The sequence below is a fragment of the Falco rusticolus genome, chromosome 5 (genome assembly GCF_015220075.1).
Source record: "Falco rusticolus isolate bFalRus1 chromosome 5, bFalRus1.pri, whole genome shotgun sequence".
Lineage (NCBI taxonomy): Eukaryota > Metazoa > Chordata > Aves > Falconiformes > Falconidae > Falco > Falco rusticolus.
In genome coordinates this window covers 23,529,689-23,546,422 of record NC_051191.1, presented here as the reverse complement: position 1 = coordinate 23,546,422, position 16,734 = coordinate 23,529,689, and the positions used below count along the sequence as shown (strand labels likewise).

General features: G+C 45.6%; 1 protein-coding gene across 4 annotated transcripts in view; it reads left to right on the top strand.

Moving 5' to 3' along the window:
- The window catches only part of CAMK1D (calcium/calmodulin dependent protein kinase ID), a 230,379-nt gene extending 219,793 nt beyond the window's left edge, over positions 1–10,586 (top strand). For 2 of the 4 annotated variants that reach the window (XM_037389136.1, XM_037389133.1), the window contains one exon: positions 2,695–10,586. In XM_037389136.1, the coding sequence (XP_037245033.1) occupies positions 2,695–2,816 (122 nt within the window). In that variant the 3' untranslated portion in view covers positions 2,817–10,586. The remainder of the gene's footprint in view (positions 1–2,694) is intronic. The other 2 variants (XM_037389135.1, XM_037389134.1) reach the window with 2 other exon arrangements.
- The last annotated feature ends 6,148 nt before the right edge of the window (positions 10,587–16,734 follow it).

Sequence of the window (16,734 nt, the reverse complement as noted above, 5' to 3'; positions counted from 1 at the left end):
TCCCAGATTGTGCTGTGACTGAGCTAGAGGAGACCCCCTTGCCTCTGCATCCCAAGCCTGATGGGGACCCATGCCCAGTGCCCAGTTTGCAAAGCCCAGCGCCAAATCCTACAGCTGCTGCTGAAAAAGCATCACTGTGCTCCTGGCACACATCTGGCGACTGCAAAGGAGCGATGCAGTGCTGAGCGGCTGCACAGGGCTTCCAACCATGCACTGGCAATGCAGCAATGTAGAGGGCCCCTTACAGGGGAGAAACGTGCTTTTATTTTGGCTCCCGCTGTGGTATGGATAAGCTGGACCCTAGTCAGGTCTAGAGCATCTGATGGCATGCTTTGCGTTTAAACTGGTGGGTGATTAATCTCCATTCATCCGTTTGATGAAATGGTGTTAATTAATAGGATTGAGTAGTCTGAATAGTAAAAGAAAAACACCTGCGAACAAGAATGGTGGGAAGAGAACAAAGTCTGTTTAACTGCTACAGAATCCAGCAGGTCCCTGGACAGAATCTGACCATATTTTGCAGTGGTGGAGAAGTCAGCCAGGACACAAAGGATAAAACCAGATGTATTAAGATAGGTCAAGTTTTTTCATATCAGAAATATGAGACAGAAAAGTATCAAAAGGTTTCCAAGCATCCCAGGTTAATTCCAGCTCAGCAGACAATACAGAAGAACTCAAAGAAATTAAATAAGGAGTTAGGCAATGCTGGAGCCCAGAGAACCAGTGAGGAGACCCAGCAGCAAATACAAGGAGTGACCATAAAGAGGGAGCTGACACATCGAATGCACTCCACCAAATACCTCCTGCTGGGAAAAGGAAGCCTCTGAGGTCTCTGTCCTGCCTCTTTCTTTCCCCGCAGTTTTCTCTGGGGACAGATCTCTTGGACGAGAAAGATCCCATGCAGCAAGTTACATGAAACAGCTGTGCCACCATTACAAAATACAATACTGCCTAATGCTATTAATAAGCACTTAATGAACTCTCCAAATAGTTTCAAATGTGGCAAGTTCACATCATTGAAGACAATTAAAAACAGCCTTTGCCTGAGAGTAGGTTGTCAGGCCGCATCCAAATGCCGCTGTCTGCATTAGGGCAGAGCAGAGGTGATGCATCAGGCGGGATTACGGAACCTGTCAGGGAAGCCGAAGTGAATCAGTTGGGATTTCTCAAGTGTGTTGGCCTGATTCTCAGTCTGTGCCTGGTTTATTCTGTTTAGATATGGTTGGACTGCCTAGATTAATTACAGGACCTAGATCTCTGTATTTTTAAGGTAATTGATAAATGGCAGCATGAAGCCAAGGTGTCAAATGTCAATACTGCTGGGAAACTTGAGGTGGCCAAGTGTAGGTACAGCACAGTCATCCCTGAGGTTGAAATGCCACCCTAAAGCACAGAAAAGTAGTTGAAAGTCATAACAAGCATCAAAAAAATCCTGAGTAGTCAAGGAGCCATGTCAAACTCCAGTAAGAGAACATACTAATAAAGGTTTTGTCCACCCTGTATTCACCAGGCTAGAAAAATGAACTGTATTTCGAATCGTCTGAGATCACATCTGGTCAGAGCAAGGTGACCATGCAGGGTCCCTGTTCAGCAGCTTTTCTTGCACCGGAGCCACCTTTGCACACCAGTGCCTACAAGGCTGCCACACTGCATGGAGAGCTTCATGTGCCAGCAGAGCCTAAAGATCTCCCCTGTGGGGTCTCAACAGTTGCTGGGAGAGGGGTAGTTCATCCGTATAAAGTTCTGGCAAGGATTTATTTTATTTCTCTTCATTTATGCTTTCCATAGAAACTGCTGATATTGTGCTGGAATAGCAAAATCCTGTATCTGTCATTCAAAACCCAGACTACTTTGGGTTTTCAGGGGTTATGCTTTGGAGGGTTTTGTTTTTCAAAGCTCTGGTGGAGGATTCACTGGAAGTGGACACTTTCTATAAACATTTTAATTTAGCTACCCCCCCCCCCCCTTTTTCCCTCATAAAAAGTATCTGTCAGAAGTCCTTGATTAATTCAAAAGGAACAGCCTGGGTAAACCTTGAGTGCAGATACTCGCAGATGTTCAACGTACATCAACGTACATCTCTTAGCTGGAAGTCCTGGAGACACACCAGCAAAACCTGGAGCAACATAAGCTGCCACTAGAATGTTGTCCAAGTTACACAAATTTACATTCCCTCTAGGTTTACTGGAACTCAGCAGCGAATTTGACCCACTGTACTTTTTTATCAGCAGCTTTGCAGGATGCCTGAGGAAATTTTTTTAGTCCAGGTGCACAGTCTGTTCGTTTAGCTAGATGGCCATGATGAGAAGTTTAATCATCTTTAACATGCCTACAAGGAAAATTATTCTGAGCAAGTACAATGCTGGAGGGATTTTTGAATCCCACAACTCTTTGTCTTCAGCCTCAGAAATGTGGAATCGGTCTGGCTGAACGCATACCAAAGCTGGACATTTATTCATTGCGACATGCAATGCAACTGCTGGTGGTGGCAGTAGGCAAACAGCCATGGGCCAGGAGGGCAGAAGATGCCCCATGGAGGTACCCAGCCACCTCGCCGCTGTGGGAAGAGCAGGAGCGCCGTCTCCAGCTGTGGTCCCCTCCATTCTGTAGCATGCTACGAAAGAAACTCATCTTTGCCCATGTTCCTGCCTCCAAAAATAACATTTCTAACTGTGTTTCTGGCTTTCCTTTTAGGTATGTCTCCATCCACTCTCTGTAGTTTTGTTTCATCTGCTTCTTCAGGCGTTTCTGCGGTAGGAGGGGACCGGAGACCCAGACCCACCACAGTGACCACAGTGCATACAGGGAGCAAGTGAGAGCCGGGGCGGCACGGAGCGGGCAGGCGGCTGGGCTGGCAGGTTGCCTCTGCACGATCCCACCCTGCGGTGCACGCTCAGCGAAGGACTAGAAGAAAGAAGATTTTTTATGGCCATATTTTATACTGCAATTCTGAAATGTTTCATTTATCACAAACTGCAATGACTCCAAGGGGAACGGATCTAACAGTCTCTGGTGCTGTACATATATATACATATATATAAATATATATATATATGTGAGTCTAGCAATGTTCTAACTAATGAACACTCATTCTTTTCCCCAGTGATTTACTCTTTTCTCAGTGTAGGTAGCAGTATATGTTCTATTTTTTTTTCCATTAACTATGACTATCTCAACTGGATTATTTAAATAGAGATACTTTTCTGAGCATTTTTTTTTCCATTTAAAAAGTACTTCCAGTAATGTCCCTCTTTCCAGTTTCCTGGAGGATAGGCTATTTCTGTAGGTAGGATTTGATGTTAACTTTGCAACATGGGAGGATTCCAATGGCATGCCATTTCTCACTCCTCTAGTTGGACTGCAAGTCTGTCTGGCTTTAGTAGAGCTGTTTCAGCTCAGATTAAGAAACCGCTGCTTTGCCTGCCCTCCTCCTCCTTGAAAGCCATGGTGAGAGTCAAATTGCCACCAGCTTGGGAGTCAGCTCCCCTTGGCTGGGGATCCGCAGCACCCTTGTTTCAGAGGAGAGGCAGGTACATGGTGCCAGTCAGGAGCTTGCCAGAGCTGAGCAAGTGGAATGACAGAGCACGGCCCCATCCGGCAGCTCCTGTCTCACTGTGTGTTGTAAGTAGAGTGAAAGAAAAGGAAGACGTGGGGCCAGGAGTCGTAGTGATCCTGTGCCACTGACTTGCTGTGCTGCCCTTGAGCAAGACATTTAACTCACCGGCCACCTCCCAGCCTGGTCTCTGGCATGGGGCGCATACAGCCTGAAGGCTTTGTGCCAGAGATGCTGAGCACCTGCAGCTCCTCGGGGCTTTGCCTGGTGTTGCTGATGCTCAGCACCTCCCAGAGCAGACAAAACTGAGTATCCAAAACCAAATAGAAAACTTTGAACCTTAACCTCTGCGTGCCTCGGTTTGACCCCCAGGGAGAGGGGTGATGCTTGAGCCCCTCGGTGGAGAACTCGCAGGTTCATGGGTGCGAAGTGCAGGACCTAAGGTAGCTTTGCTCCACCACACTTAGCTCTGGCTGAGGGATGGCAAGGAGCACTGAGGTGGGAAAGCAGGACCTTGCCTGGAGGCACAGGCATATACAAGGGCAGTGGTGGCACTGCCTTCCCCTCCTCCCCCCCCAGAAGCTCATCTAGAAAAGCAGGCTTAATTTCCCCATTTTTTTAATTACATACACTTCCCAGGCTCCATGTGCTGGTGCATCGTGTAGGAACAGCCACCATGACTGTTGTGCAGCTGCGCATTGAAACAGAGAGGAGATCAAATCTGCCCGGATTTGCTGAAGGGCTCCAGGTTACTGCTGTGCCACTCCCAGCTGTGATTTTCCTTTGAGAAGGAGAGAAGGGAGGCAGGCGGCAGAGGCAGGCACCCTTCCCCAGCTGCTGCCAGACTCTCACAACCCAGACAGGTCCATGCCCCACCAGAGGCACAAGCCATTCCCTGCACCATGCTCTATTGCTATGCTTGCCTCATTTATCCTGCACAAGAAATTGTGAAAGCCAGTCACAGGCACAGCTGAATGTATCAGGCAATAGTGACTATGCTGGGAAAAGCCACAAGATAGATATTTTTCATTGAGACTTCAAAATCCTGCTTCATGTGCAGTCAGTTGGCTTCAACCAGCAGAGCCGGGATTTCATCCGTTGTACTTGCAGTGCTAAGAGCTGGAAAAGCAGGTGACAGTGAGCGCTGACTTTGTTTGAAATAGCCGCTCTGTTGGTGGCACTTAAAGCCGTCACACCAGATAGAACTCTACTTTCCTTGGTATTAAGCTGCTACCCATTTTTGGAGGGATGTGGCACATCTGAGTGAGCCCCTGGGAGCCCCTGGTGCCCCCCACCATGTTGCAGCTGGCAGGGATGCTCATGCAGAGAGGCTTCAGCTTCAGCTCCTCATTTTAGAAAAGATGGCAGATACAGGTCTTTTGGGGGTTGGTAGCAGAACTCCATATAATTTCCCTAGTGAGGACTTCTGACCAGGATTTGGGCAGACCAAAGGGCAGGGGATTTCCTTGCTGCCACTCACACTCCTGTCCCCATCCCCTGGCCATTGCCACCATATACTCCTGCCCCGTTGACAAAGAGTCAGAAGAACTTTATCGGCATGTAGTCTCAAAGCTTTTTATGTCTTGCTGCAAAGGTATCTGAAAATGAGTGTCATTCATACAGCTCAAACTCATTCTAAGGATACTTTATTTTGCCAGCCTGAGTAAGGAAACTTTTGTTTAGGAGAGACTCCTATACCAAGAAATTTGGGTTATTTTGAACCCCTATGATTTCATAAGCCCAGCTGGCCCTATTCTGCTCCAGTTGCAGGGATGTAAACAGGCAGTCTCCCAGTTTGGCACCAGTGGAGTGGAGTTCCCCACATTTACACATGTGCAACCAAAAGCAGGATTTGATTAGGGAATATTTTTGTCTTTGTAGAGTGGTTTCAAAGGTTAGGGTGCAAACGTTCACCTCTGCATACTCTCCTGAAACCTGAGGTCTGGTTTGAACCTGATGTAGGTGCTGAGGCTGCTAATCAAAACACAGCATCCAAATGTGTCTTGCAGAAAAAAAGAAAAGCAAATGGATTTCCATCTGCAGAACAAAGAGCAGTGATGGGAGCAAAGGCAGACATGCTGTCCTGCAGCTGGGACAGGGGTGGGGGGACGAATACACTGCCTGCCTCTCCTTGCTGGATATTTTCTGTGTTTTTTGTTGGGAGGGTATTCTTTCCTTCCACGCTTGGAATTAGGGTGATTTTTTTTTTATCTTCCTGCAAGTGATGTGTAATTTATTATCATTCTCTTTGGCTTGATATCAACTGCTGGGATCTTAAGACAAGAAACAGGAGCACTTAAGAGCAAAATAGCTTCTTTCTGCTACAGTTTTGGGTGGTGGGAAGCTCTTCTTTTGTATCAGTGAAACACAGCTGAAGACCTGACTGGGGTTCACCAAATACTTAGAGATCTGTCCTATGATTGAGTCCTGAAGTATCTCTTGGTTAAAATTTCTCAGTTTAAATCTGGATAAATCTGTTAACTAGGACGACTTAGCAGCACCCAGACCAGATTTATGGAGGAGGCTGGAGCCGTTTGCCCCTCGACAGCACAGCTCGGTATCACAAACCCTCTGGCATCGCTTGCTGGGGACGCTCCAGTGCCGTTGTGTGTCCTTCCCCTGCCCCAGTCCACTTCTGCCCAGCCACTCTCACATGTGAACGCAAAAAGCCAGGAGTAAATAATGTGTGCGTGTGGGGAAAGGGCTAATAGTCCCAAAGTAGCAGATTCCAAACAACCCCAGCTGGCCTTGCCATGAAGGAGTAGGTAGAAAAATCCCTCTGGGCTCTTTCCCAATTGACTGTCCTATCAAACAATGTGTGATTTGCTCCTCACATGAGGACTTCAGCCTGGACTCACGTGTCTGTTACCCTTTTCTGCTTTACTTTACTGGTACCGATGTGTTTTTCCTTTGTAACTCATTTTCCTCAGCTCCTTCCCCTTCTTTTTCTTTGCTTGCAGCTTTGATTGTTGATTTTTACCTCCAGAGTCACAGAGGCCATCTCTGATGCCAACACCAGTACTCTTGCTGGGAAAACAAACAAACAAAAACAATAAAATCCAGAAAACCTCCAGCTGGCCCCTTAGCCTGCAGAAGAAGTGGTGAGGACAGGCTGCCCGTGAACTCTGCGAGCTGAAAGTCAGTATTGCCGTGGCAGGGGCTTCCGCTGCTGGTTTTGCATGTGACTTCATTCCCAGTGCATCTTAACTTTCTGCTGGATCACCCCTCTGCAGCACGAGATGGATATCAGCCCTGCGGCACGGCTATTGGGGAAGTGGGAGTATGGGGGAAACCTGGCAGTGATGCTTTCCTGAGACTGTGTTACTCTGCTGGTGATGTCTCTCCTGTCCTGGTTGCTATTGTACAGATGCCATTAGAGTAGTGGGTACAGAAAAAAAAAAAAAAAAGAAGAAAAAAAAAAAAGAAAGAAAAAAAGGTAAAAAAAAAGTAGGACTTTACCTATGCCTTGTGTGTCTGTTATGGTTGTGGTGATGAAATAAAACCGAACAATGGCAGAGGTTCGTTCCTGATACGAATCAAACCACAAAAAGGGGTGTCAGCCCGCTGGTAGACAACTGCATGTAATTCTGCAGGAGGCATTAGACAGAGGTTTCTGCTGTGCATGTGTCCTGCATACCTCCATGGCTATTGACAGTATTTTTTCTATAAGCAGTTCTCCTTTTGGGCCTCTACATAGCCCTGAGGGACTCTGGGGCTTGTCCAAAACATTTCCCAGCCCTGGGAGCCAAAACAGCCCCTGATCTCTAGCTTTTCTCCCCAAACCCTCTGCAAACCAAAACACGAACCTCAAGGGTGCCCTTGAAATGCAGTGGCAGCTGGCTCCAATGCTGCCCCTTCCTCAAGGGTCACCTTATTTTTAGGAAAATAAAACCCCGTGAAAAGCCAGACAGCTTTGGCGAGCAGGGAGAATATTGTCCTTTGATGTGAACTTGGTGTTAACTACATCAGGTATAGGGGAACCCGTGCTGTTATAGCCCCCTGTGATAGCAGCTCGAGCCCTGAGCCACGCTGGGTGAACACTGCATAAAAACACCAGACCGACTTTGCCAGCAAGATCACGCAGACTGTGGCCTGTTGCTTTTGGTCTTTCCAAATAGTCAGGGGATTCATCTACTGGCAAAATAACAGCTTCTAGACTGAGCCCCGAGGTACAGAAGTATCTTTCTTTCAGCGTATGGAAATTTTCATTTAATGGGATCGCTTGTGTTCTTGCTGCCATGTGTATTTATCTGTCTGAATTGGGACCTGAACGCATCCCAGAAATTATTCATGGGAGGGGAGTTTTGCCTTCATTAGCATGCTTGTTTGCACCAGAAACTTGATGCTAAAAGTTATGCTCATTCAAGCAAAAAGCGGAAACACGGAGACTCTGGCATCCAAGGAAAACAGCATCAAAACCAAGCACGGAGGATTATCTGGCAAATCATGTCAGCAATGGCTGGGTGAGGAAACGGCAACCTGCTCACAAACATTGCACCAACAGAGATTCCCCTGGTAAATCTGTCATTCCGTATTTCTTGCCCAGCAGCAGGTTTTACACAATCCCTTTCATTTTTTCCTGCCTCCTTGCAGCTGGGTCCTGCCTTCCATCCTGTCTGCTGGGGTGGTCTGATCCCCATGACACACCTGTGTGCGCGTGTGTGCTGGCGCGTGTGTGTGCGTGTTGTGGCCCCAGGGATCACAGATCCCACAGGGGGGAGATCAGACGTTGGTTCAGGTTTTTTGGCCCAGCTTTGCATGGTTGGGTCAAAGCTCTGTAAATAGTGTCTGTAATGGGGGATAAAGGCTCTTTAGCCCAGACTCTGGTGTTCAAGACTCCTTCCTCACCATGAACCGTGCCACTGCTCTGTCCAGGTAGCTATTTTTTTCCACCTCTTCATAAACGATAAGGTCAGAAAAGCACCTCTTACATTTTTTCCATACTCCAGAGTGGAATCAGGGCATGTACGCTCACAAGCGTTGTGAAAAAAACAAAAACCCACAAAAAAACCCCACTGCTGAACTAATGATGACATCAAATGTCCAATAAATGCATGATACTGCACTGCATGTATTAAACTGCTGTTCACTGTTTCTGTATTTCCCAAGCCTTTTCTTTATGCACATTCAACCCGACCTTGTTGGATTTACTTCTATGTTTTGCTTTTAAATGACTCAGCGTATCTGTAACTCAAAATCCATTGTTAAGTTTAAGTAAATGCAAAAGCTGATGTTTTGTAAACAAGATACTGCAAAGCCTGGTAATGTATTTTGTCTTTCTGTTGAGTGCTCTGCAGCATGTACAGGAAGAGTCACCATCCAGAGCAGCTTAAAACTATGCAGCAGTCACGTACACACAGCTAGAAACAGGGACTTGGGGAGGGGAGTATCCCTTTTTGAATGCAATGCTTAAAAATTTGATCTGCAACAAAAATTCCTTCGCTGGGTTGTTAAAGCTCAGGACTGCCAAGAAGCATGTCAGTGTGTCTCTTTGTTTTTTCTTTTTTCTTTTGGTTTGTTTTAGTCAAAATTTAGACTGGTTCACTCAGTTCTTAGTATTTTTCTCTTCCTACAAGGTATTTCTTTCTCACCTGTTGCAGATTGAACTGCATTTTGGGGACCAAGATGCTGTGATTCTTTTTGCCTGCACAAAATAGGGCAGAGAGCTGAGCTGATTATCCCATCCCTTCCAAAGCATTACCACCTACATATTAGCATTTAATCCTTGAACCCCCACATAGTACCACCATTCATCCATGGAAGAGTTTGGTGTGGCACTTTTCCTTCTTCTACATGGAAATCATGCCCTTGCCTTCGCTTCTCTTAATCATTGGCCCTTTTTCATTTGTGCAGGTCTTTCTAAGGCCACATGGGACTTGTAGTAGCTCTGGCCCAATCCTCTTGCAGGCCTCAGCAGGGCACTGGTCCCAGCTCCTGGGTGGTTACTGTGTTAGCGTGGAAGATGCTTGAGTTCCTAATACTCAAAGCAGAGCCATCTGAAAGGGCTGGGAAATTGCTCTGGGTTCCTGGCAATGGCATGCCAAGCAGTGGGGTTGGAGAGAAGGTACCACGCCAGTGGCATAGGGAGCAAGTATCAGTCCTTGGAAGGTATGCAAGTGACTGCTCCATGGTGGCTGAAAGCACCAAGCAGTCTTGAGCCTGCCTTCAAGGCTGGTGCTCAGCCAGGATGCTGTGCCATTGCTGAAGCACTACAAGGCAGCATAAAAATCATCATTTATAATGGTTGTGAATCAGTGCGAGTTCAGATTGCTGAGGCAGCGTGTGGTGCAATGCTCCATGAGGAGGTGGACATGCGCTGTGGTTCCTGGTGGGTGGGAGCTTCTTCGGGGGTGCTCAGAGCAACTCTGAGCTTTTTCCATCTCTCATCTGCATCCCCTGAGCCCAGCATGGCATCACATGAGCCATCTTACTAGATCAAGCTGTAGCATGGCCCCAGAATAAAAAGCGTGAAAGTTTGTAGCTCGGTGGCAGATACAGTGTGACTCACGTCAACACAACATAGGCGTCCTGTTGCACATGGGCCTCTAGCTGAGAAACAGCATTTTGGTCGGTTTGGGCCTTTTTTTAGATAGATACTTGATTTGGGTCAGCAAACAATGAGAAAAAAGCCTAGCCTGCCCAAAGCAGTGACTCCCCAAATATCCCTGACTGTAAAACATCTCTCAGCTGACTTTTAATGAAAATGCAAGCATGTTTTCTACAAAGGCTTAAATCTTAATCAAGGAATGTCAGTGTGCCTAATATTGCAGGTCTTGTGATTGATACCAGTTCATAACAGCATCCATGTCCAAAAAGAAGAGAGAATGTGTATTTACTCCATGCATGTATTAAGGCATTGCAAAAGTTTTATCTGCATAATGAGTTTGCAATACTGCAAATTGTTAATGGGGCTACGTCGCAAGTGGTTCTCTGCCTTGACAATCATGTATACATATCAAGATTTCTATCATAATGACAATTTAAAGGGATGACTAATTGTTTTCCTCCAATAAAACCAATTAAATCACCCTGATGTGAAGTCTGATGTTTTTGAATGCATGAGTCTCCACCCACATGCAAGAAAGCGAGTGAATAATTTTTATGGCTACTCCACTGCTCTGTTACATTTTGAACAATGATGTCACTTTATGTCCTAAAGGAGGCTAGTGAGATTGTATTTTTTTCCCCCATTTCACTCCACAGGGAAATGGATAAAAACATGATTTGTCCTTCAGGTGCTTCCTAAAGCTGCCATTGGAAATGATGCTGAGTGTCAACGTACAGAGACATGGCTGTCTCCTGGGCACTAATATCTCTGCAGAGCTGAGGAAAGGGTATGTAGTTGTTGGAGAGCCTTTGAGCTGGTCCTGCTGACTTACACAGCCTATGGTAGGAATTGTGAAAGGAGATGTGATTTTCACTAGTCCCTTTGCAGTCAGCAGTGGGCTCCAAAGACTGGTGTGTGAGCTCCATTGCTGGTTTCCTTTTCCTTCAGACCATGTTTCCTGGTGTGTGTTATGACTTGGGTGGTTTTTTTTTTATTTTCCCCCTCTTATTCTCAATTTCCCCACTTTTATTTCTGCTTTTCTGGCTTTCCACTCACTGGCACACAAGAATTCCTTTCCTTTTTAAAACAGCTGGCAAAATCACTATGCCCAGGCAAGCATTGTTGGGCACCCAGCCGGGAGGCGGGCCCACACTTGAGGTCAAAACTGTTTTAGACATCCGGTTGAGTATCAGCTGGCCAACCCATAGCAACATAAAAACAAAGGCAAATTACTGAAATAGCTTTTATATTGTGAATGAAGAAACAGTGACCAGAACCAATCCAGTTGCTCTTTCAAAGCTGTGGTATGCAGCTGTGGCAACAGAACTAGTATTAGATGCTGGGGTCTACCAGGAGAGATGTGACAACCTCCTATTTGTGCTCTGGAAAAGCGCATCCATGGGAAGGTACATCTTTGGAAAAGTACAACCATGTACAAAAATGCTGGCAGGAGGTGTTGGAGGCAGAGTGTGACAGTGGGGCACAAGTGCATGATTTGCAGTTCCAAGAGGAGCAGGAGATCCTGTAGAAAGACCCTGCAGTCTTCCCATGTGACACAAGCCTGAACTCTGACCATCCCTTCATATTCAGGGCCACACTCCCAACTGTGTAAGTTAGCTGTCCTGGTTTGGCTCAAATTCTGTAGACTTAGAGTAGCTGAAGGTCTATGCCTTATTTCATCATGAAATGAAAATCTCAATGAGGAAAACCTTCTCATGGTTTGGTTTTAAAATCACAGGTTCCTCTGTAGGCTCAGTGGTCACCCAGTGTGCACTAAGCTTCTCCTAGCTCCCAGTGAGACAGGGTAGAAGATCACTGTATGTGAACGAAGGCAGTGGGTTGATTAGCATTGATAATATGCAGCGGTGGCCTTGCCTCTTCTATGGTAGGAGATGTGATTTTTCACTAGTCCCTTTGCAGTCAGCAGTGGGCTCATAGACACATTTTGGCAGTGGGTTGATTGACATGGATGATGTGCAGCTGTAGATTGTTCCTACTAAGTGGTTAAATAGCCCTGAGGCATGTAGGAGGGGAGGTGGATGGAGGAGAAGCTTGCAGAGGGGAGAACTTAGATGTAGTAGAGAGAAGAGTCTGGTCTGGTCTGGTCTGGTCTGGTCTGGTCTGGTCTGGTCTGGTCTGGTCTGGTCTGGTCTGGTCTGGTCTGGTCTGGTCTGGTCTGGTCTGGTCTGGTCTGGTCTGGTCTGGTCTGGTCTGGTCTCTGGAGGAAGGAGAAACAGCATGGACAGTAGCATGGTAAAAGCCTTGTTGTAGCTTGCTTGTGCTGTGACAACTGGTGCCCCATGTGAGGCAAACTGATTTGGACATTTGAACCCTATGTGATATCATGGGTAAAAAAGACTGTAACAGCGGTGCCTGGTGTAGCTGAGCAGGGAGAGCCTGTGATCTGGATCACATAGAGGTGAGCTGTTGATGAGTAATCAATATGGGCGTGTTGCAGTATTTGCTGTCCACCATAACTGAAATGGCAACTATTTGTGCCCAGCGTAGCTGGGGGCTAATTGATAGGAGTGTGTAAACTTCAGCAGAAGAAAACTCTGTATTAACAATACTTATGGGCATATTTGATAAGAGGCATAAAGTATGACAAGATGGCAATAAGAACTTTGCTGGTGTGGTGTAAAATAAATGATGGGCCAGTTGGCTGAAAAATATCTCTAGCATTCAGACATGGCAAGATGCTGGAGAGTTACTTTTTGAGGCTGCCTTGAGGGAGGATAAAATTGCAACAGCATTGCTAACAACATGGAGATTAGTCTTAGATTTGCTAGAACAAAAGTATAGAAGTTGCCTCTCTCTATTAATTCTTATGGATATATTTGAAAAGAGGTGTGAAGTATGATAAGATGACAATGAGAATTCTGTTGATGTGATGTAAAAAGAATGATTTGTTAGTTACACCAAAGAATGTCTCCAGTGTTCAAACATGGCAAAATGCTGGAATGTTACTTTTTGAGGCAAGGCCACAGCTGCCTATTATCAGTGTCCATCAACCCACTGACTTACTGCTTTGACCTACAGAACAGCAAAGGACCATTGAAATCCTGATACTATGAGATGGGCTCTTGATGTCATGTCAGTATTTACTTGATATTTTTTTTTTGGTTCTCTTCACTGTTACTGGTTCAACAACAAATTCTTGGCTGTTTGAAACAAATAAGATAAAATGTCAGTACAGAGAAGCCAAGGGGACAAGACCAAGATGCAGCTATAGAAAATATTATGCTTGCAACCTCGCCAAGATCCACAGCCATGTTTGCACTGGAGGCAAGGGGACCATCCTTATTTTGAAGGCTTTCTGAGTGTTAATATGCACTGAGAGTCTGGTTTATGCCATGCATCAGCCTTTCTTCATGCTATACCGAGCCAATTTCCCAGCTCCTTTGCTCCTCAGCACTGCCCCTTAGCAGAACCAGGGCTCCAGCGGGCATCACTAGGCTATGGGCAGCTCTTTTTATGCAGTCAAGAGGAGTTTTGCATGAGTGGTACCTGTTGAAGCAGGGCATGTGCAGGTGCCAACTTCAAAGACCTTCCAGTCTGAGCAGGGATAGACCCCCTGTGGTTCAGGGCCCCATGGCCAGGTGATGCTGAAGAGGACACATTCTGCACAGGGCTATCAGGCACAGCGCTATTTTCCTTGCAAAGTAAACAGTCCTACCCTTCCTCTGGTTATGCCTTCACTGAATTTTGTCCTTGAGGCCAAGCCTACCTCCCATCTTGTCCATACATCCACAAAAACATATTTTCATGTATGGGCTTGTAAGGATCCCTTTGGGGACTCCATGAGGAGAGAATATGGGCTTGCCACTGCCCCAGAGCAATCCCAGGATGCCATAAGCTGCCACAGGGAGAAGGGCACATGCTGTTCCCATCACATTACACCTCCTCCCAGCTCTGAACATCCCTCAGGGAGAAGGTCCACCTTCATCGCGGTGGGTATGTGCCCTGCCCAGCACATCTGAGCCCCTATTTTTGTGGGGCCTCTTGATGATGCTGGATTACTGTAATAACCATTTTTATAGATGTGGAGGTGGGGAAGAAGGACCATCTGGATCAGTACTGCAAGTATTCAGTTGAGTATTTCCAGATTGTTTGGAATTTGGGATTTCTGGATTACTCTGGGATAAATTCCTGACATCCAGACAGTTTACTTATCCTGAACTCAAAAGTTTCCTTTTTTCATTTTGGGTTCTTTTTATAATTGCAATATTCTGATAAAGTTATGGTCTATTAATGATTTGTTTACCTTCTTCATAAAAGTGTTTTGTTTAGGGACATGAATAATAATAATAATAGAGCTGAGAGGCAATTTGTTGCTCCCATTGAACTAGTGAGCTTTGTGCTTTCTTTGGTGCCATACAGGCACTTGTATGCTTTTCATTTTCTTTCTTCAGGGCAGAAGAAAGAGCAGTGCCTCAGCTTGCAGCCCAGTAGTGACCAGAAATGCGTAAGTCTCAAACGAATACTTCTTTTTGTTTGAGGCCAGCTGGGCAGGCACCATCCATGCTGGAGTCACCTATCACCTTTATAGCAGAGCTACTTTAAGTTTGCATTTGCTTAAAGTAGCATCTGAAAGGTAACTTTCCATCCCGGTCTCTGATCCATGGCAGCTCAGTTTAGCACCCAAGTGGATTGGATCCCTGATCTACTGCGGGGGAAAAACTGTGCCACCAAAGTTTTAATCACGGTGAACCCACACTGACCTTCAATGGGAGCCAATGGATAAACTCCTGTTCTCAACAAACAGAACACGGGTACATGATCGACACACATTGGAGTTCTATTACATACAATACAATTTATTTTTATATTACATTTTAGTATAGTATATTATAGTTTACTATACTATATTGTATTATTATGTCTCTGTCAGACCAAAGCAGAGGGACAAAATGGCGTAAACTGAAGGCTTGGGACTTGGCTACAATGCCTTTTCAGTATTGAAATGATAGCATTTTATCATACACTCCTTGTGCAGGAAGAAGAAAGGGCAAGCTTTCGGGTACTTTTTGGTCACAACATCTAGAGAGGGAATTCAGCTTTGATGAGGCTAGGGCTGAATTCTTAAGACAATGTTTAACTTCACTGCCACCAAACATGTCAGCATCAGAGGCCACTGCTGAGTCAACTGACAATTGCCTTGAAGGCTTGTGTTGAGGGATGTCCAGCTCCTCTTCCCTCCCTAAGTACTTGTAGTATTTATATGCTCGTCTCAGATGTGCTTTGCAGGAATTTGAAGACAGAACCACAGAGTAGCTGAGGATGGTAGGGACCTGCTGGAGGTCATCTGGTCCAACTCCCCTGATCAACAAGCAGGATCACCAGGTCTCCCAGGACCATGTCCAGACAGCTTTTGAATATTTCCAAGGATGGAGATGCTACAACCTCTCTAGTCATGGGCTTCACCAGTCCAGGGCAACAGACTGCAGCATTGACTGACCTTCGCAAACAAGTCCAGATAATGTACAAGTTAGTTAAACATCCCAAGGAGCAAAATACAAATTCAGGTTTTGCTTTCAACCTTCACCCTCTATTTTGCTGCTTTTTTCCCATGTAGAAGATGAGCATATATGCAAATATGTGTTGGTAGTCTAAATACTTGCTTGAAGGATACCTTGCCACAATGCTGGCTAGGGAATCATTTGGGGTAGAAAAGCCACATTACGCAGCAAGTGCCATGTGCTTGAGTTTACCAATGGTTCACATTAAATCTACCGACAGAACCAACTATTCGGCAATTCCACTGGCAGAAAGACAAAGACCTTCAAGAAAAAGCCCACAGCTGTGGTTAAGAAAAATTTTTTAGCAGGAGACCTGGGGGCAAAGGAGGTAGTGACAGACTTAGGAGATGATTTAGCTCCAAACATGTCTGAACAGATGGACAGAGTCCTGCACCTGTTTCTGGAAGCCACCATTTCCAGGGCTACATATGGCTACTGCATGGCCCGGGAGGGTTGGTTTGCTGCGCACCGAGGCAATGCTCCCCAGCAGGCTGACAGACCTGTACCAGGCTGTGACCATCACCGTTAAGTTGGTTGTACTAAGATGAGCTGGGAATTTCAACTGGAAAATATTTCATTCTTTAAATCATCAAATCATCCTGTGGCAATGTTGATACAGTAATTCTGTTTAGCATCAGCCTCATAACTTGTTTTGATTATCTATGGCCTTATGGTGATTTAAACCTACTGATTTATTGCTTCAGTCTTAATTGGGTCCTGAATTGGGTCATTGCATCATTCTATCTTTAATTGCTTTAATGAAAGTCTAGCAAATTAGGCTGGTAATATGATTGCTTAGAGGGAATTTTGCCTGTTCATGCTTCTTAACAAAATACATAAAAAGTGAAAAAAGGAATGGGCTTATCCTACTAAATTGCCACTTGTATCACGGAGCCTGAGTGAAACAGAAAATCAATCTGCAATGCCCTTGGCCCTTCCTCCAAATATATGTCCTCAGAAAGAGGAAACTTAGGGCATCAGGAAGCATCCACACAGAAGAGGAATGGATGGAAGAAAACCGTAAAATGTGATACTAGAACCTGGGTTCCAGTTCCCACTTCTCAGGCTTCCTTTGACTTTGTGTGCAAGCCAGTTAGGAGAAGACCTAAAAACCT